General features: G+C 42.3%; 1 protein-coding gene across 1 annotated transcript; it reads right to left on the bottom strand.

The window, feature by feature from the left end:
• Positions 1–309: 309 nt before the first annotated feature.
• cope (COPI coat complex subunit epsilon) lies at positions 310–21,507 on the bottom strand. Its single transcript, XM_072594307.1, has 10 exons — positions 21,362–21,507; positions 14,535–14,597; positions 12,906–13,006; positions 12,239–12,391; positions 10,698–10,751; positions 8,602–8,683; positions 7,361–7,516; positions 3,463–3,531; positions 2,799–2,873; positions 310–614 (listed from the first exon to the last, which is right to left on the bottom strand). The coding sequence occupies exons 1-10, from the start codon at positions 21,464–21,466 to the stop codon at positions 567–569; spliced, it is 906 nt and encodes a 301-aa protein (XP_072450408.1). The 5' UTR covers positions 21,467–21,507; the 3' UTR covers positions 310–566.
• Between the last annotated feature and the right edge of the window lie 314 nt (positions 21,508–21,821).

The following is a 21,821-nucleotide window of genomic DNA, read 5'->3' as shown; positions in this document are numbered from 1 at the left end:
TACCAATCAAATCAGCTATGACACTTTCTCCTTGAGTTCAGGATGACTAAGTCCAACTGAATGATTCCTGCAGAGATCATGCAACTTAGTAAAGACTGAAGATCAGATCTGGACGTCAAGGTTACAGAGGGGGTGTGAAATCTTTAACTACAAGTCAAGTCAATTACCTAACAGACAATTACTGCAGGGGTTGCAATCCTTCAATCAACTGAGACTGGCTAAGAAAAGGAGGCATGGCAACGTGGCTCAAATCCTGTGCATAATGACAGCTAGGAACATAATGAACTTCATAAACGTGTAACCTTAAAATTAGTATCACCGACATTTTTATTGTAATGTGAAGTTAAGGTTTCAAATATATCCTTAATCAGAGTACAAACAATTTTTTAACATTTAACAGATGAATGTCAACGGATGCCATCTGATCATTTATACAATGTTAAGTTACTGAGGCTTAATATTTAAAATTTTTTTTTTAAACAGTTGAGGAATTTAACAAGAACACCTTCCGAGGATGTAGCAGGCAAGTATGATTTCTCCATCTTCAGAAACAAATTCCATTTTTCTCATGCACTGGGAGCGTACTGCAGCACCAATCGGTCAAACTCATTTTCCTACGACAAAGAACAAATTATTTGATTATTAGAAGAATTAACAGAGATAACTATGTTTCCTATCTTTTGCAACTTTAGCGCACAGCCTGTGACAGGGACTGGAGCACAGACATAAATAGATGATACCAGATGAGTACACTCCTCAAGGACTCTTGATGAATGAATACCTCAGAACCAGACAAATGAGCCGCTGCTGACTGTTACAGGTGTGACTATTTAAAATATCTATACTGCACTTCTGCCCCAGGGCTGTCTGCCCAGAACTGAGATGCTAAGACTACATTTTGACTACAGAACCACAAAGTAGTCATCCACTGCAGGCAAGTTCCCATAAACCTATCACTGAGGAATGCCCTCAGGCATATGCTATCGTATCACTCTCCATTAGACTTTAAAAAAAAGATTAAGATTCCCTAGTGTGGAAACAGGCCCTTTGGCCCAACCAGTCCACACCAACCCTCCGAAGAGTAGCCCACCCAGACCCATTTCCCTCTGACTAGTGCACCTAACACTATGGGCAATTTAGCATGGCCAATTCACCTAGCCTGGACTGTGGGAGGAAACCAGAGCACCCGGAGAAAACCCATGCAGACACAGGGAGAATGTGCAAACTCCACACAGACAGTTGCCCGAGGCTGGAATCGAACCTGGAACCCTGGTGCTGTGAGGCAGCAGTGCTAGCCACTGTGCAGCCCACAGCATTGTAACTATACTTTTCATTTCCATTAATTCAGTGCAGAGTGTCCACTGGGATCATATTTCATATTTAATTATAGCAAGGCTACAGTCAATTGCAAGATTTAAAAGATGCTTCTTTCTGCATGATTTAGCTTTTAACCCCTTCAATAAATAGACTGAAAATTGATTCCTCAAGCAACATCACAACGAAGATGGTCCAGCCATTAGTATATTGCTGTTTGGGGGATCTTGCCATGTATATTTGGCCACAGTTTTTCTTGCATTTTATCGTCTACATTGGGGAGGCAGGAGTATAGCAGTAATGTCACCAGTCTAGTAATCCATGTTTCATGTTCAGGTGTTCAAATCCAAGATTGGCTGATGGTGAAATTGGAATTAAATAAAATTGTCAAGCAAAACAACTAGTCGAATGGCAACCACTGTCAATTACTGTAAAAACCCACCTGATTCACTAATGTCACTTAGAAAAGGAAATCTGCCATCCTTATCTGGTCTTGACTCCGTAATCCAGATCCACATTGCAGACCAACAATGCAGGTAATTTTTAAACTGACCTCTGGGCAGTTAGGAATAACAGTCACATCCCATGAACGAATAATAATAATTACAAGTGACTACCTGTACTTCAGAAAGTACTCAATTGACTGTGAAACCCTTTGGGATATCTGAACAGGACAATTTAAATTCAGGTCTTATTCTTTTCAGACGAATGTGCTTTGTGCTGAGAGAGAGATTGGTCATAAAGTATTACACAGGCAATTCCCATATTGGCCAATTTATTATGACTGATAGCACCATCAAGAAACACTATAAGCAATGGCACAGTTTTGACATTGACTACTTGCTTAGCGGGAACTATTCTGTGTCATGGTACAGTGAACATCAGTTGGTTAATTCAACACTGGAGTGCTTTTGCATAGTCTTTCAGAATGAACAGCACAAGAACAAGTCACTTGAACTTGCAAGTCCACATCAGCGTTTATGGCAGGACTCTCATTGGTATAGTGCACTGGAATTCTGGAGTTGAAAGCTTTGATGAGCAATTGCCAACCTTCCCCTGCCAATGCTCTTTTGGGTCTTCTCCATGGGGTCTCGTGACACTTTCAAGCTTCAAACTGAGATAACTGGAGAAAAGTTTAGGAAGCACTGGATTATGATGTGCTCTAATCCTCATTTCCTGCTCATCTTAAAATGTTTATCATCAAATATTTACTGGATAATGATTAAGAACTGTAACCCATGCTGGGGTTAGCATTTCTTTTGAATAAAGTAAGAACAATCACAACACACTTCCCAAGGCACTGCTCTCATCAAATCCAACCCTGAACGACTAAAAGATGAAATATGACTCTGTCTGGGTGTGTTCTTTTTGAAAAGACAATCTTCTACTGAAATAAACATCACATTTTCAGCTATAATAATTTCAATTTTTTCACTTAAATAGTAGTATTGATAAAGGTTTGTGTTATTAGATGCTTCACATACCTTGGCCAGAAATTCTTTTACAAACGGATGACTCCGGTGTCCATCCTTTAACTGGGATAGATAGCGGTTACTAACCTATTTATGAAAAAGAACGTGTGGTTTAAGTGTGAGATGGCATCATCTGTAGTGTTCGTGTCTGGAATTAGTACAGTTCCCATTGTTGGTGGCATTTTAAAAAGTGCTTGGAATATACCACATTAAAGCATTGTCCTCAATTTTAACGAACATTAACTTGAATTGTAAAACAATCTTATTTCAACTGCCAAAAATATGACCAGCAATGTACTCAATGTTTAAGCAGCACTTGATTTCTTAAAGTTATCAGAACACATGATCAAACAGTTGGAATGTTTACATTCCAACAGATTAAACAAATGTTTGGAATGAACAGGGAATGTGTTGAAATGAACGTAATGCTGGAAAAAGGCATTTACTCTACATGATGCACACATATAAAGACCATCTCTTTCCAATCAAAGATTCAATCTAGCATTCCTCCACTGCTGGTGTGGTCAGCCAATTTAGCAGAGACTGGAGATTCAACATGGGACATTTATCAGGTTAGTTCAATTCCATCCCATGTAATTATTCACCCATTAAGGGGGATCTCCAAGTCTTGTTCATGAGCAGCATATAGATTTTTAAAAATCAGAACCAGCCTTACCTCAGGAGCCTTGCCAAGGTGCTGTGAAAGTACGACAAGATTAATGAGAGTTTCTGGATGACTGCTGTCCTGGAGGAATCAAAGGAGAACAAAATGAAAAATAGGGAAGGTTTACCATTCAAGGTAGATTGCAAAAACATGACTTAAAAAGTTTTACTTCCAACTGGTGTGTTGAACTAAAACAAAGATTAATCAGAGCAATACTTAGCTAAATATAATTGAAACATTCAAACTGCCATTGAAGGATAGAATATCAGAGCCTTAGGAAACAGTGCTCCTGTAAAATCCCAGCACAATAAATCTACTGCACTTTCACAAGATGTTAAATTCATGTCAGTTCCAAGATAAAAATCTGAAGTTGCATCTTATTCCAGATATGTTCCAGAAAGGTTCAAAATTCTGAAACTTCCTTCCAAGCAGCACAAGTTCAAAGTGACAGCTGTTCACAATAGGCAATTTTGGATAGGCAATTAATGCTGCCTGAACAAGCAACACCAACATGCCATTAAAGAATTTTTTTTTTGAAAAATGATCAAGCTATTTTTAAAAAATCTGTTTAAAATGTCAGCTTTTAGTTTAAGCAAAGAAGTCTTTGGTATTGAACCATCCAATAACCCTCTCTCACATGAGTTGTGTCAGTGCGTTGTTGTCACAGGGAGATGCCCATGTATGATCCCTACACAGCACTGCGTTCCTTCTCCTGATAGATTGTGACACCTTGCAGTGGAATAGTGCAGTCATTTACTGTTGAGGATCAGATGTAGAAAAATGATTTTAGAACAGGAGCGAGAACTGAAACATTAGCAAGCAATCTGAGTAGAAAGACAGGGCTATAGAAAAATTGTGATTTGAAATGTATAGTGTTGCATTTAAATGTCTGATGATAGTACATTATAAGACCAGTGGAAACATTAGTGGCACAGAACAAATCTGCATTTTTTGTGGCCAAGATCAAACCGCTCTATTTTTCATGTTATTAAGTGCTCGCTGATGGATGTATCCCCAAACCCAATTGACTATTTTCACCTACCCCTCCTCTGCCTCTCGAAGTTCTGTCCTAGGTTCTAATACCAGTAGCCATGCTTCAGATACAAGCTTGGACTCTGAATGGTGTAGAACTGTGGGGCTGTAATTGAACTGGGCCCAATTTGCAACTACTGAAGCCCATTTACATCTGGTTCCTTGCACACATTATCCCAAATCAAGGTTGCATAGAAGTCAGTATGCAAACTCTGTACCCAGGAGCTTATGTTTTACAAATCATTTTAGTTGGAAGAATCTAACTTGTGGTGAAGTGCTGCAATCTCAATTTGGATAAGGCATATATACGTTTTGTCGTTAGGCCTATTTTCAATCATACTCTATGCCAGCACAGGATTGGAGAATTGCTTACACAACTCAATATTTATCACTTTTCCTATAGTTTATGTTTGCTGAGCACAGGAAGTTGATATGCAGACGCTGCATCCCCTGCCTAGGTGATATTCTCAGAGCTGTGGAGCCTCCTGTGAAGCGCTGCTGTACTGTGTTGATTGGAATTTATTTGATTTTGTTCCCATTGCTTCCAGTTGCTTGTTGCAGTGGTCGGTATATTGGGTCGGGGTCAATGTGTTTATTGATGGAGTTCATGGATGAGTGCCAAGCTTTAAGAAATTCTCTGGCTGTCCTCTGTTTGGCTTGTCCTATTATCGTTGCGTTGCCCCAGTCGCATTTGTAGTCCTTGCCCTCTGTGTGTATGGCTACTTGGGACAGCTAGTCATGCTGTAGAGTGGCTATTTGGTGTTCATGGATGCGGATTGCAAGTTGCCTACTTGTTTGCCCCATATAGTGTTTTGTGAGGTCTTTGCAAGGAATCTTGTAAACTACGTTTGTCTTACATATGATGGATATTGGGTCTTTTATTCTGGTGAGTTGTTGCCTCAGCGTGGAGGTCAGTTTATGCACTGTCATTAATCCAAGTGGTAAGAGAAGTCTGGTTGTCAGTTCCAAGATATTTTTTAAATAAAGTAACATGGCTAGCATGTTAGGCTGTGGCATGGTGGGCGGCAGAGACCTGGGTTCAATTCTCGCCTCAGGCGACTGTCTGTGGGGAGTTTGCACACTCTCCCCGTGTCTGCGTGGGTTTCCTCCGGGTGCTCCGGTTTCCTCCCACAGTCCAAAAATGTGCAGGTTAGGTGAATTGGCCATGCTAAATTGCCCATAGTGTTAGGTGAAGGGAAAATTTAGGGATCTGGGTGGACTTGTTGGGCCGAAGGGCCTGTTTCCACACTAAGTAATCTAATCTAACGTCCATATTGCATTGTTTGTTCTGTTTATCATTTTTCTTTCTTGGACATTTTTCAACCAGTAAGTGACACCGAAAGTCTTTTCATACAGTATAGACTCTGAGGCTTCACAGAGGTATCACTTAAAATTGTGGCCGTGTTCTTGAAAATTGCAGCTATAAAACAGAAATGGCTTGAAGTTTACAGAAATTCCAACAGGAATTAATGTTAAAACTGGAATTTGATTGCTCTGTCCAAAAGGAACCGAAATATTGAAACCCTGTACTATACATGCGATGCGCAGTAACTTGTAAATAATTAGCAAAAACAAATATAAAAGAAATACTGCATAGATAGGCTTTTTAGGGGTCTGTTAACAGAAAAGAAATAAACATTTATAAATTGAAATGGTGTACATTCCTAAAATACTTTCATAAATGAAACAACTTTAAAAATAAACATGAAATACAAGAACAAAAATAAATACTGTACATTGGTTAAAGCCTGTTCCTCACCTAATGCAACAAGTGGCACATAATGTAGCTTTGTATGAAGTTATTAAGTGTTTGAAGTTGTTCAGTATTCCTTTCCCGTCCCAGAACTCCTAGCTAATTTATAGAGTCATAGAGATGTACAGCATGGAAACAGACCCTTTGGTCCAACCTATCCATGCCGACCAGATATCCCAACCCAATCTAGTCCCACCTGTCAGCACCCGATTTCTTTCTCCAGCAAGGAGATTAATTGCTGCTGAGGTACTGTTCCATTTGTGTTAAGCTTCTTGGGAATCAGCCTTCATGGTGGTAATCCCTCACTATTTGTACAGAACATCACAATCAAATGACTCTCTACTGATGTTCATCTGAATCTTTCCTGCAGAGAACAGATAGCAGGTATCCTTGATGATGTTCCACTCCTTGGCTCAACCTCCTACCTGGTGTGGAAGTCAGTTAACTCAAGACACAAAAGGTGGTTGCACCTTAGCTTTGTTGGTGTCCGCTAACAAAAAATTCAGCACTACAGCCCTGACCTTGTTCCTTTACCTAAATCCCATCCTATTAAGGATACTCTCCTTCCGAGGGCAGAGCCTCAACTGTGGCTTGAAACAATCTTGTGGTGTTTGAGATGGGGACTAAAGTAAATCAGGAAACAGAGAAAATCAGAATGGAGCAAATCCTCCAAAATAATGGACATTAAAGCCACAACAGTACTTTGCATAGATTCACCAGTATGACCATTCCATTGGGAAAGAAAGAGGTTGTTCAAGGTGTAACAGACTTTTAATAAAAATCATGAAGGGGTTTGATCAGAAGAATAGGGAAATCTTATTTCTTCTAACTGGGGAGCTTGTGAGATGATGTCAGGAATTTAATAATCTGTGAAAGTGAGAAGAGACATTAGGAGAAACATTTTATGCATTGCATTATTGGAGCATTGAATACTTTGCCAAAAGCAGTGGAAAAAAACTACACCTTTTCTGGGAGAATTGGCTAAGTATTTGAAGCAAAGATACAAACAAATAAACATGGCAGCAGGACCAGCAAAGTTGCACATGCAATGGTCTAAATGGCCTCTCTGCCAGCTTTCTTCCCCGTTCGCCACGTGATTATACTTCAATAATTCTCCTACACTACCTTGTCTAGTGCCTCCTGTAGAACTCCTTCTGCATCGTCCCACTTGCCTTGTGCCATCTGACAGGCAGCTTGCCCATTTAAAAGCAGCAAGGTTGATGTGTATTTATCTGCCATTTCCTGGAAGATGTAATAGGCATCCTGCAGTTTGTCTCCACCCTGTGGACAGCAAACAACAAAACATGTTCTCCAGAGAGGTTGCAACTATACAGCACAGGATGAGTTTAGAGAATACATACAGAAGTTCCAATCTTAATAATCTATTAGTTTCAATCTATTACTGCAATTAATTACTGACTGAATCAATATCATTCTATAAGAGTTTGAATTTATATAGCATATTTACTTCAGAAAAAAGCCTAATGCACTTCAGTCATGAAGAAATGATAAACAAAGATGGCAAGTAACAAGGGATATTAGGCATAGTAATCAAAAGCCACGTCAAATACATGGTCTGTAAGTACAATTTGGTGGGGGTCAGTGAGATTTAGGGAGTGGACTCCAGAGTGTGGCCTAAGCAGCTGAAGACAAGGCAGCAAGAGAAAATGAGAAAACAACTAAAAGACACTTTGACAAGGTCAGAATATCCAGATGGAAGAAGGAAAACAAATATCTGGGTTATACAAGATTCAGAGAGATTACAAGAGACATGTTTAAACAGAGGACTATCCCTCATTTTTGATGCCATTAAGTTGGATAGATTTCTACTTAAAAACATCCTGCGCCCTCAAAACATACCTCTAACAGGGTTCTAGATTCCAGCTCCAGTGATCTTTCACCTGATAAAAGGTGCTTCATAAACTTTTCATGTTTCCTTTTACTAATTTTTGAGGCCACATGTGGCTCAGTGGTTGGTACTGCAACCACAGTGTTAGGGACCCGGATTCGATTCCAACCTTGGGAAACTGTCTGTGCGAAGCTGCACGCTCTTGTGTCTGAGTGGGTTTCTCTTGGTTTCCTCCCATCATCCAAAGATGTGCAGGTTAGGAGGGTTGGCCATACTAAATTGCCCCATAGTGTCCAAGAATGCACAGGTTAGGTGGGTTAGCCATTGTAAATGCTGAGTTAATGGGATAGGGTAGGGAACTGGAGCTAGGTCTGTGTTGGATGCTGTTTGGAGGATTGGTGCAGATTTGATTGGCCAAACATCACCTTTTGCACCATAGGGATTCTAAGATTCCATGAACCCTTTGTGAACTACTTTACCTGGTCTATTAGTCTGTATATTTGTCAACGATACTTACCGTGGCCAGATTCACCCAGGCTGTTGATAGCTGTGTCAGGGTAGCATCCTCATCTTGTTCATGCATCTTCTTCAGCTCCTTTCTGAATTATCATAGATTAAGTTAACATTTGTGCACTGGCACAGGTGACAACACTCCCAACTAACTGTCTGAGAATGACACCAGCATTATAACATCCTTATTCAGGGCAACTATTATTATAGAATAGACTAATTACTGAATTTGGTACATCCCTGTTCTGTAAGTATAAGCTAGTTGCTGGATATCCGAAGTTTTCAAACAGGGGAAGCAGCACCAATTGTGCTATGTTTATTTAATGGATAATCTGATTCTACGACTTTCCTCAAGGGTCTACATTTTGGAAAATATCTGTAGAACAATTACTTGAAAGTTATAACTGCACAGTACATATCACCTGAGAGTTAGAAAATATTTATTGATTAAAGCACAATTCCACTACAATAAAAGTTCATATAGTGTCTGCAATTTTATTTTAAACTTATAGACCCAAAATTTACTTCACTTCTCAGTTTCACTCATGGTTAGAATAGCAGAAGTCTGAAATCATAGTCATCAACATGCAGTAAAATTAGGGTAAAAAGAAAGTTGATTGGATCTCAATTAAACTTTTTTAACATGGCCCACCATCATTTAAAGTAATATTTTGCTAATCTAAAATAAATTTACAACACATTTTCTTTGAGTAGAAAATATTTGGAATAACTTACCAGTTGTGTTTCACTAGACAAAGCCATTATGGTTCCTTAAGACTGGAAATTGGACTTGGGGTAAGCTCCAATGAGCTGAATGGCTTTTTCTAGTAAAATCCACCGCAGTGAAAAAATTAGTTAAATATAGAGGAACCTCGATTATCCAAAGTACATAGGCGGGCAGTATTTCATTCAGTTAACCGATTTCCGGATAACAGTTTAGCCGAGCATCAGGACCTTGCGATCTTGCCGGATAATCCAACACTGGATAACAGTTTAGCTGAGCATCGGGATTTTGCAGTTTGCCAGATAATCCGATATTCAGATAATCAAATGCTGGATAGCCAAGGTTCCTCTGTATTAGGTTTATTCGGTGTCAAAACTCATTTGAAGCATCAGACTCACCCAAACCACAAATTCAAGGATTTCAGAGTGAGGTAATATGGTTTGGTTTAAGGACTGATTATGTGTAAAGGAGGATAAAAGGGTGACATAACTATTCTAATTATTCAGTAAAAGAAACAAAACACTACATTCACTTGGGGAGTTGCTTGATTAATCCTGCATGTGTCATGCAAGTTTCCTATTTACGGGAGAAAGTGAGGACTGCAGATGCTGGAGATCAGAGCTGAAAATGTGTTGCTGGAAAAGCGCAGCAGGACAGGCAGCATCCAAGGAGCAGGAGAATCGACGTTTCGGGCATAAGCCCTTCTTCAGGAATGAGGAAGGTGTGCCAAGCATGCTAAGATAAAAGTAGGGAGGAGGGACTTGGGGAGGGGCATTGGAAATGCGATAGGTGGAAGGAGGTTAAGGTGAGGGTGATAGGACGGAGAGGGGGTGGGGGCGAAAGGTCAGGAAGAAGATTGCAGGTTAGGAAGGTGGTGCTGAGTTCGAGGGTTGGGACTGAGACAAGGTGGGGGGAGGGGAAATGAGGAAATTGGAGAAGTCCGAGTTCATCCCTTGTGGTTGGAGGGTTCCTAGGTGGAAGATGAGGTGCTCTTCCTCCAGCAGTCGTGTTGCTATGGAGGAATCCAAGGATCTGCATGTCCTTGGTGGAGTGGGAGGGGGTGTTGAAGTGTCGAGCCACGGGGTGGTTGGTCCGGGTGTCCCAGAGGTGTTCTCTGAAACGTCCCGTAAATAGGCGGCCTGTCTCCCCAATATAGAGGAGACCACATTGGGTGCAGCAGATGCAGTAAATGGTGTGTGTGGAGGTGCAGGGGGGGGAGGGGAGGGAACGTAGCAGCATGGTGGGGAAGGTTCACATTTTATTCTGCATCTAGGATCTCTCTATCTCCATTAAAAGTGCACACAAGTTTGGCCTCATTAGTACAACAGCACTGAAAAAAAGCATTTCCTATTAAGCTGCAATGTTGGTAAGTGACTTACCGAGCCAGATCCAACCGGTCGAGCTTCAGAAAGATCTGTATTGACATGGCCATGCTGCAAAATAGAAGACATAAACAATTTAATCTGCTCCATAGCTAAGACATGACATTCAACTACAATTAAATGCAAACCTATTGCTCAGAGATTTCAAAAGTAGTCCTTTCTTTAAAAACATACATTAATCCAATCCTCTTCCCAAAAACAAAATGCATGAGGGCTCTTAGCTGTCACTCCACACAATGCAAAACAAAAAGAAAATACACAGGCACCCATGTGAGTTAAAGGCTATATATCTCCACCTTAAAAACATGCAATGATCCCACCTCCACCATCAAAAGGCAAAAGGTAAAAACAATAACTGCAGATACTGGGAACCAGATTCTGGAGTAGAGTGGTGCTGGAAAAGCACAGCAGTTCAGGCAGCATCCAAGGAGCAGGAAAATCAATGTTTCGGACAAAAGCCCTTCATCAGTGAGAACCTTTTTCCACGTATGGAGTCAGCTATTACAAGGGGGCATAGCTTTAAATTAAGGGGGGGTAGATATAGGACTGATGTTAGGGGTAGGTTCTTCACTCAGCGAGTCGTAAGTTCATGGAATGCCCTGCCAGTAGCAGTAGTGGACTCTCCCTCTTTATGGGTATTTAAGCGGGCATTGGATAGGTATATGGAGGATAGTGGGTTAGTGTAGGTTAGGTGGGCTTTGATCGGCGCAACATCGAGGGCTGAAGGGCCTGTACTGCGCTGTATTCTTCTATGTTCTATGTTCTATCAGGAATGAAGGCTTTTGCCTGAAAGGTCGATTTTGCTGCTCCTTGGATGCTGCCTGAACTGCTGTGCTTTTCCAGCACCACTCTACTCCAGTATCCTCAAAGGCAGCATGTGCTAAAGTCCTCAATCCTCAAAGGAACAATTCCTGTGCCCGAAAACGGACTGACTTGATTTTGAAACAGTGGCCCTAGTTCTGGACACGTCCATAGGAGGGAACACACTTTCCATGCCCACCTTGTCAAAATCATACAGGATCTTACAAACATCAATCACATCATCCCTCACACTTCTGAACTCCAGTGATTACAGCCCAGTCTGCCAACCTACCCTTATCAGATGACTCCTGTGTTCCAGGTATCAATCTAGTAAATCTTCATCAAACTACTTCAAATAAAGAAACCAAAACTGCTCCCAATATTTCAGATGCGATCTCACCAAAACCTTGTACTATTCAACATGGCTCCTTCCAAATCTGCAATCTCTACAACTTAGAAGAAAAAAAGTGGGTAAATATACGAGGACACCTACAAAATTCCCTCCAAACCACACATCATCCAGACTTGGGATTTACACAACTGTTCCTTCACTGGATCAACATCTTGGAATTTTCTCACTAACAGTACTGAGTGTTCCTAAACCACATGAAAGCAGGGCAAATTAAAGTTGGACAATAATGACTGGCCTAGCCAGATATGCATACAACACATCAGTAAGTTTAAAAGAAAATCCAATGTTACTTTGTGGCAAGCAAAGCCTGTATATTTCTACTTACCACTCCAGACTCTCTCCTTGGTGTAGTGTACGTAGCGCTGAATCGGTATTTTGCTCATGCAAATAGATCGAGGCTGCTATCAGCAAGAAAGTAGTGTTGTTAACATCAACACTTTTTGCCATCTTCTTCTCCATTTCTGCTATGGTAGCATCTCTGCACAAGATGTGATCTAATGAATACAGCATTAAACTAACAAAAAAAAACTTTGAACTTCAGCTTTACGAGGGAGCACTGGTTACTTTTCTTAAAGTATTAATTTCTGCTCGGTGCAACGTCAGCTAATGCAGCTCAAATAGCGAGAAGATAGTAATGCCATTCGTGATGGTGTCTGGCTATGATGTTTATATGGACTGGCTTGCCAGTCAGCACCACATGAGGAATAATGACTATTTGACTAGGATATAAAAGGTAATAAATAACTGTAACCCTAGCAAAGAACACGAGCACAGATAGCATCAAAATCAATGATCACACCCATGGCAAACACCCATACACTGCAGTATCAGAAGTGGGATGTCCGGATGATTACTGAGGCCAGTTGCGTTAAGGTTAACTGCAGCACTCCAAAGATAAGATCAGTAAACGCAGAGACCAGAAATAAGGTCTGAAACTAAAGTCCCCAAACTATTGTCCTAGATTAGATGCAAAATATATTTCTGTCCCTTACCTTTGATCCTCACTGGACAGGTATTTAGCAAACATTCTTACAGCTTGTAATTCAGGAGCAGCTCCAGATTTTATATCATCCAACACTACACCATATTTTCTCTGGGAAGAAAGATAAAACTAATAAAAGTTTGTTTCTGATCAGCTAGGACTTCTAACCAAATTTCAGTGACTTCTAGTTAAATTTAAAACATTGAAAGTTAATTTGAAAATCTGCAGTGTATTTTCATGGGGATAAAATAACCATGCAAAACTTGTACATTGCAAATTTTTTGGTGTCACAATGCATACATCTTTAATGCAAAGCAGAAAGTACAGCCAGCACCTTACAGTATTACACACAATTAAGTAGATAACCTGAATAAAAATTAATTATCCCCACAGTGCGCAGTAGAAAAGAGTGCAATATGCCACCTAGCAGCTTTATTTAGATTTGATAGCAAAACTCTGTTGAAAATGTGAGAGAAGTCATATATTTTGGACTCAAGATAGATACAAAGAAATTTCAAACTGGTAAGAACATAGGAATTGTGAATGCAGAGAGAAATTTACAAGACCATATACAAAAGTCACTAAAACTTTGCGAACAGGTTAAAAACAACATAAAGACAACAAATGAAATACAGAGGAACCTTGATTGTCTGCCATTCGCTTATCCGACAAGATCCCGATGCTCAGCTAAACTATGTTATCCAGAATTCGATAAACCACAGAAAATACTGCCCGCCCAGGTCCTTCAGATTATCGAGGTTCCTCTGTACTGGTCTTTGTCTCGGTATATAAAGGAGTGAACTATATCAGTAGATAACTGATATATAAAAGGGTGAACACTATGCTACAGCTGTGTAGACTTCTTATTACAGCTCATCCATAGAAATGCATTTAGTTCCAACATCAGTGATATTGGTCCTGAAGGTAATGCAGCACAGCTTCACTAGAATTATAAGCAGCTAAAAGTGTTAAATGATAAAAGAATTAAATAATGAAGGGTGCACAAACTAGGCTTATATTCTCTTGAATATATGTTAAGGGATAATCCAATTTAATTTTAATTTAGAAAATTGATTGGCTGGACAGCTGAAGAGAAAATATCTCCTCTCATAGGGCATTCTAGAACAAAGGGCATAATCTGAAAAGTAGAAATGAACCATTCAGAGGCACCAACGAGAAGCACTTCTTCATGCAGAAGGTACGTTCATGCCACAAAGGTGCTGGGGATCAATTGAAAATTTTAAGAACAGAATAATGCATATTTATTAAAGATATTCAGCATTATGGCACAAATATGGCAAATGGGGTGGGAGTACAGATTTATGTGATCAAGCTGAATAGAGAAACAGACCTGACAGACATAATGGCATCTCATTCCTAGCTTGTTATCGCCAGCTCAGAAGAGCTGCAGTAGGCCAAAATTTCTCCAAGAGTTAAGGGTGTGAATTGTGACTTGTGTGCTTTGTACGAAGCGCTTAATGAATCTCAGTGAATGGGTAAGAACTCTACTCTGTGGTACACGAAATGCTTCACTACTAAACGGTTAGGGAAAGGATGAACATTAGCACACACTGAAAGAAACTGTTTATCCAGAACAACCAAAAGAAATATATATGCATGAAGGATGAGCTTCCCATACCTGTGCAATGTAAGCTCTATAAAGGAAAACATCTCGTTCAACTTCTTTCTCTGGACTGGACAGCTGAAAGACAAACCAGCCAATTAGTGCCACAAAAACAAACAGCAATGATAAATACTTCAAAACATAAAATTACTAAATGCTTTCCAATGCTGGTGCTTGTTAACAAACTATCTCCCATGTGCTAGCAGTCCTTCACCTACACATCCAATTTTGATGGGCAATCCCAGAAAGGGAGCATTGGCAGATTAATTGCCCAGTAACTTGAACTAAGTTCAGTTCTTTCCTCACCCAGTTTCCACCAATCCATACACCCAGCAGGGTAGCGATCCGGAAGAAGAATCCCAGAAACACTTCCTCTGCTAGCCTAATTACACAATCTACCAATGCTACTATTGGTTTGAACAGTCAACACAGCATACTGTTATGCCTCACTAGGGCATTCAATTTAAAGAGTTATGTGAAATTACTCAACTTTAGCTGTCTTTTAGACCAGATAAAGCACTGACTAGATTTCTTTATTTAAAAATTGCTACTTATTACAACTAAATAGATTCTATCTATCTACAGGCAAACACTTGTGCAACATTGACACATAATGACTAGTTAAGACTCTAAACTCCTTATAAAATTCCTCTTATAAACGTGTAGACAGATGCTAAAACATTGGTGTTATGGGGAGAGGGAAGCACAGGGAAGGCAGTTCAGTGGCCCCTGGTTACAGGGTTCTGTGACTAACATGAAACTTTTGACATCACACAATTTGCTGTATGCTGATATCTCTCTCTCTCTCTCTCTCACTCACCCCCCCGTCCCAAGCATTTTTCACTTTCTTGCAGAAGGCAGAGCAAATGATTCACAAATTATACATATCTGATTTATTGATTAAAAGCAACAGCTTATAGCAAGTGATGAGTAAAAATAAACTGGCTTTCTTGAGGCTTTAGGTTTTTTGTAAACACAGAAGAAAGGACATCCTTTCCAGACATCTGATGACTTCTACTCATTCAACCCCACAACCTAGTAGAAAAATCATATAGCTGCTGGCAAGCAGAAGGCCTGTTGTCATTGACAACCCGATACCAATTCAAAGATCAATCAGCTACTTGTTTCTAGATGAATCTCATTTTTAAATCTCAAATTCCGTGATGCCAGTTTGTCTACAACTGAAACTCTCTCCCTGGTTGAACAAACAACAGTACAATTACTGGTAAATTATTCACAAAAACAGAGACAAGTCACAGAGATGTACAGCACGGAAACAGACCATTCGGTCCAACTCATCCATGCCGACCAGATATCTTAAACTAATCTAGTGCCATTTGCCAGCACTTGACCCATGTCCCTCTAAATCCTTTCTATTTATATACGCATCCAGATGCCTTTTAAATATTGTATTGGTACCAGTCTCCAACCTACCCTCTGGCAGCTCATTCCATACATGCGCCACCTGTTGCATGAAAAAGCTGCCCCTTAGGTCCCTTTTAAATCTTTTCCCTCTCACCCTTAAACCTATGCCCTCTAGTTCAGGACTCCCGCACACCAGGTAAATGACCTTGTCTATTTACCTTACCCATGCCCCTCACGATTTTATAAAGCTCTATAAGGTCATCCCTCAGTCTCCGATACTCCAAGGAGAAAAGCCCCAGCATACTTAGCCTCTCCCTGCAGTTCAAAGCATCCAACCTGGCAACATCCTTGTAAATCTTTTCTGAACACTTTCAAGTTCACAATATCCTTCCTATAGGAGGGAGACCAGATTTACACACAATATTCCAAAAGCGGTCTAACCAATGTCCTGTACAGCCGCAGCATGTCCTCCCAACCCCAATATTCAATGCTCTGACCAATAAAGGAAAGCATACGAAACGCCGCCTTCACTATCCTATCTAACTGCAAGGAACTATGAACCTGCACTCCAAGGACTTATTGTTCAGCAACACTCCCCAGAACCTTATCATTAAGTATATAATTCCTGCCTTGATTTGCCTTTCCAAAATGCAGCACTTTACGTTTTAAATTTAACTCAGTTACAAATAAAGAAATGGAAGTATGCAAATTGTTAAAGAGTAAGCGACATTTTCTGCCCTCTCTCACAAGGAATAATAAAATTTGCTGAGCGTACAAAAACTCACATCCAAGTTCAGCAGATAATAGAAGACAAATGGACTGTTGGCCTTTACTTCAAAAGGAATGGAGGATAAAAATAGGGAAGTCTTGCTAAAAACATATTAGGCAATGGCCTGAGTCAGACCACACTTGGAATACTGTGAATAGTTTTGGTCCCAATATCCAATGAAGGATATGCTGCCACTACAGCCAGATGAAAGATGGTTCACTAAGTCATTTCTGGGTATGGAAGGATTTTCTTCTGAGAAGTTCAGTAGGTTGGATTTATACTCATTGGAGTTGAAACCTTACTGGAACGTACAAAATTCTTTGAGGCTTGACATGTTAGCGACAAGAAGGTTGTCTCCCCTTTTGGGACAATCTAGTACCAGAAGGTGAGATCTCAGAGTAAGAAGTCACACATTTAAGACAGAGAGGAGGAGGGATTTCTTCTCTCGGTGGGTAGCGAATCTGTAGAATACTTTACCAGAGAGCTGTCAAGATTGGGTTGTTGAGAATATTCAAGGCTGAGACACAGATTTTTCATTAGGAAGGGAATCGAGGGTTTGGCATATAAGACAGGAAAATGGTGTTGAGGAGTATCAGAACAGCCATAATCTCAAATGCTGAAGCAAACTGGATAGGCTGAACAGCCTACTTGTGCTCCTACCTCTTATGATCTTGTGTTTAATAGTTAAAATGCAATGAATATTTAAATAACAAAGTCAGTAACAAGGAATGATTACAAAGCAATTTCATTGAGATAATTAAGATCAAATGCAATGACAGTACAGCTCAAATATTTATAATACTAACCTTTATGTTCAGATTAAATTATTAAAATAGTTGTGGATTTTATTAAGTGACAGTAGAAATCACAGCACAAAGAATCTGGAGCTTATTCACAAGTGGAAACACTGGCTAATATTCACCCTTTTTTTTGGTTTAGGCATGCTAAAGCTAACTACAGTACGTAATTAATGCAGCAGAGATCAGGATTTGAATCATGGTAGATTTCCACTGGTGTTTCTGAACTCAGCAATGCCAAATCAATCTAAATGCTTTGCCCTGTTTTACGAAAATGAAATATGGATTGTTGATAAGCCAAGAAAAGCGCTGCTGTGATTTGGTTCAGTAGGCATCAACACAAATTGGTTGTAAATTAAAGATTAGTATCACAAGAATGAAAAGAAGAGTTTATAAAAGCGTACACATTTGCCTCAGTTACTAAAACTGAGAATGGACTATCAAAAAGACTGATGGGAAACAATGGAGACGGATGAGGAAACTAACAGCGTTTTGGGGGATAGACAAGTAAAAAATCCATTAGATTAACAGAAGGTGGAAAAAGCTGCAGTTTTATAGCCTATCAACAAGTTCCGTAAGAGGATATAATTTCTATATTGCTTATCGTTATACCAATGATGACACTACATATAATTCCAAATCAGGGTGATGCTTGTCGGATGCTGCCTGACCTGCTGTGCTTTTCCAGTGCCACACTCTCAACCTAAGTGAAAAGAAACTTTGTGATGATGTTGATATCGTGCATGGTTGATGGTTGAGGATGGAATGCTGGAAGTTACTGTGAAAGGAAGCTTGATGAGTTACTGCAGTGCATATTAGAGATATTGTGAACCAATGGTACAAAAACAATCTGCCTTTTTACCCTCATGCCCACTCCACCATTCAATAAGATCAAAGCTGATCTGACTGCGACTTCAACTTCACGATCCTGCCTACTCCTGAGAACATGGGAGCCAAAGTTTAAGGATCTTCCTACCTGTGTATTAAAAATATCCAATGACTCTGCCACCATTGTTCTCTGGGGAAAAAGAATGCCAAAGACTCATGACCAACATTCTGCCTAATATTTTTTTTAAAACTGCTGTGCGTATCTCAGAAGTCAGATTGCAGCAGTAACTTCCACAAATCAAAACACCAGCACACAGCAACACAACCAAGCAACCTAGAAAGAACACTGCTCAAGACTCAGTATTTTTTTTTAACAAATTGTCTGGCATGGACTGCCCCTACTTTTAAACTGTTCTAATCTTATAAAAGGAAACTTCCATGAGGATCACCTCTTTATCCTTTTAAATTACAACAGATACTGGCTCAGATTGTCCAACCTTTCCTCACAAGATAACTTCCCATTCCAAGAATTGGTCAGGTTAACCTTCTGTGAATTGCTACGAAATCTTAAAATAAACAAAACTGGACTCCAGACGAGGTCTTCCCAATGCCATGTACAACTGCAGAAAAATACCTTGACATTTACATTCTATTCCACTTGCAATAACCAACATTCCATTTGCTCTGTTAATTACTTGTTTTACCTGCACACAGATTAATTTATGGGAGCCAAATGGATACCAAGTCCCACTGAGTTCAGTGAAATGAAGTTGGCTGCTCTTGCTGTTGACTCCAAGCTTTTTTTGGTATTGGTATAAAGTGCACCATCTAAATGAGTGGAAACAATCCAATTATATACCCGACCTGAGTTGTTTAAACAGTGGAGACATTTACTGGAATCAGATAACATACCACACATTGCAGGATATACATCCACATCCCTGTTCACACATATTAACATGACTGCTCTAGTTCACAATAGTTACAGCTCAAAGAAAGGCCATTCAGCCGGTCTTAGCTGCGCTGGCTTTCCAAATTTTAAAGAAATAGCGAATTTTGAGAAGGTTTGCAGCTCAGGTTGAGGTTCTGGATGTAGGTTTGCTCGCTGAGCTGGAAGGTTCGTCTTTCAGACATTTCCTTACCATACTAGGCAACATCTTCAGTGAGCCTCCAGAGGCAGCACTGGCAGTGTATCCTGCTTTCTACTTATTGACCCTCCGACAGTGCGGCGCTCCCCCTGTACTGACCCTCCGACAGTGCGGCGCTCCCCCTGTACTGAACCCCCGACAGTGCGGCGCTCCCCCTGTACTGACCCTCCGACAGTGCGGCGCTCCCCCTGTACTGACCCTCCGACAGTGCGGCGCACCCTCTCTCTGTACTGACCCTCCGACAGTGCGGCGCTCCCTCTCTCTGTACTGACCCTCCGACAGTGCGGCGCACCCCCTGTACTGACCCTCCGACAGTGCGGCGCTCCCCCTGTACTGACCCTCCGACAGTGCGGCGCTCCTCCTCTGTACTGACCCTCCGACAGTGCGGCGCTCCCCCTCTCTGTACTGACCCTCCGACAGTGCGGCGCTCCCCCTCTCTGTACTGACCCTCCGACAGTGCGGCGCTCCCCCTGTACTGACCCTCCGACAGTGCGGCGCTCCCACTGTACTGACCCTCCGACAGTGCGGCGCTCCCTCTCACTGTACTGACCCTCCGACAGTGCGGCGCTCCCCCTCTCTGTACTGACCCTCCGACAGTGCGGTGCTCCCCCTCTCTGTACTGACCCTCCGGCAGTGCGGCGCGCCTCCTCTCTGTACTGACCCTCCGGCAGTGCGGCGCTCCCCCTCTCTGTACTGACCCTCCGGCAGTGCGGCGCGCCTCCTCTCTGTACTGACCCTCCGGCAGTGCGGCGCTCCCCCTCTCTGTACTGACCCTCCGGCAGTGCGGCGCTCCCCCTCTCTGTACTGACCCTCCGGCAGTGCGGCGCTCCCCCTCTCTGTACTGACCCTCCGGCAGTGCGGCGCTCCCCCTCTCTGTACTGACCCTCCGGCAGTGCGGCGCTCCCCCTCTCTGTACTGACCCTCCGGCAGTGCGGCGCTCCCCCTCTCTGTACTGACCCTCCGGCAGTGCGGCGCTCCCCCTCTCTGTACTGACCCTCCGGCAGTGCGGCGCTCCCCCTCTCTGTACTGACCCTCCGGCAGTGCGGCGCTCCCCCTGTACTGACCCTCCGACAGTGCGGCGCTCCCCCTCTCTGTACTGACCCTCCGACAGTGCGGCGCTCCCCCTGTACTGACCCTCCGGCAGTGCGGCGCTCCCCCTCTCTGTACTGACCCTCCGACAGTGCGGCGCTCCCCCTGTTCTGACCCTCCGATAGTGCGGCGCTCCCCCTCTCTGTACTGACCCTCCGACAGTGCGGCGCTCCCCCTGTACTGACCCTCCGACAGTGCGGCGCTCCCCCTGTACTGACCCTCCGACAGTGCGGCGCTCCCCCTGTACTGACCCTCCGACAGTGCGGCGCTCCCCCTGTACTGACCCTCCGACAGTGCGGCGCTCCCCGTGTACTGACCCTCCGACAGTGCGGCGCTCCCTCTGTACTGACCCTCCGACAGTGCGGCGCTCCCTCTGTACTGACCCTCCGACAGTGCGGCGCTCCCCCTGTACTGACCCTCCGACAGTGCGGCGCTCCCCCTGTACTGACCCTCCGACAGTGCGGCGCTCCCTCTGTACTGACCCTCCGACAGTGCGGCGCTCCCCCTGTACTGACCCTCCGACAGTGCGGCGCTCCCCCTGTACTGACCCTCCGACAGTGCGGCGCTCCCTCTCACTGTACTGACCCTCCGACAGTGCGGCGCTCCCCCTGTACTGACCCTCCGACAGTGCGGCGCTCCCTCTGTACTGACCCTCCGACAGTGCGGCGCTCCCCCTGTACTGACCCTCCGACAGTGCGGCGCTCCCTCTGTCCTGCTGCACGGTGAATGTCAGTTGACTCCTCAGATGCTGAACTGAGCTGATGGCCGCCCCCAGGGACCCCGGCGAGAAAAGGCCAACATTAAAACTAAATAATAACCCCCCCCGCCCCGCCCCGCGAGTCTCACCTTGACTTTCTGCGCCTCGTTAATACACTGTTGATAACTACCGATGTAAAAGCTGTTGCGAACATCGAAAAGCTGGTCGCCCTCCCCCTGCTGCATGGCCGCCATCTTTGTTCACAACGCGCAGCCGCGGTACACGTGGCGCCGGATGTCCTCAGCCACCTCATCGCGCATGCCTGGCACAACTTAGCAAAACTTTGTCCTGAATTGGTGCAAGTTATTACAAAAGTCGAAATTACTGCAGATTATTATATTGTTATTGTTTAAAACGCATTTCATTACAGGCTTTGAGTTATTATATACCATAAATCCTTTGAATAATAATTGAGGTTTAAAACTAAAATGTACAAACCCCATTAATGAAAAATGTAATTGTTTTATTTTTTAATATAAAACTACGTTCGTTAAAAGTTTTAAAATGAAAAGGTAATGTTGCCATATTCCAAGAACTACTCAGTAGAGT

This window comes from Chiloscyllium punctatum, chromosome 24 (genome assembly GCF_047496795.1).
Source record: "Chiloscyllium punctatum isolate Juve2018m chromosome 24, sChiPun1.3, whole genome shotgun sequence".
NCBI classification, from domain to species: Eukaryota; Metazoa; Chordata; class Chondrichthyes; order Orectolobiformes; family Hemiscylliidae; genus Chiloscyllium; species Chiloscyllium punctatum.
The sequence above is the reverse complement of the archived record's forward strand: the minus strand, read 5'-3'. Positions and strand labels throughout refer to the sequence as shown.

Coding starts and splice junctions, on each gene's coding strand:
- cope (XM_072594307.1), bottom strand. CDS start 21,466: ATGGCGGCCATGCAGCAGGGGGAGGGCGACCAGCTTTTCGATGTTCGC. Junction 12,392..12,905: donor CTGTCCAGTGAGGATCAAAG/GTAAGGGACAGA, acceptor CATCTTGTGCAG/AGATGCTACCATAGCAGAAA. Junction 615..2,798: donor TAAAAGAATTTCTGGCCAAG/GTATGTGAAGCA, acceptor TCTTTGTCGTAG/GAAAATGAGTTTGACCGATT.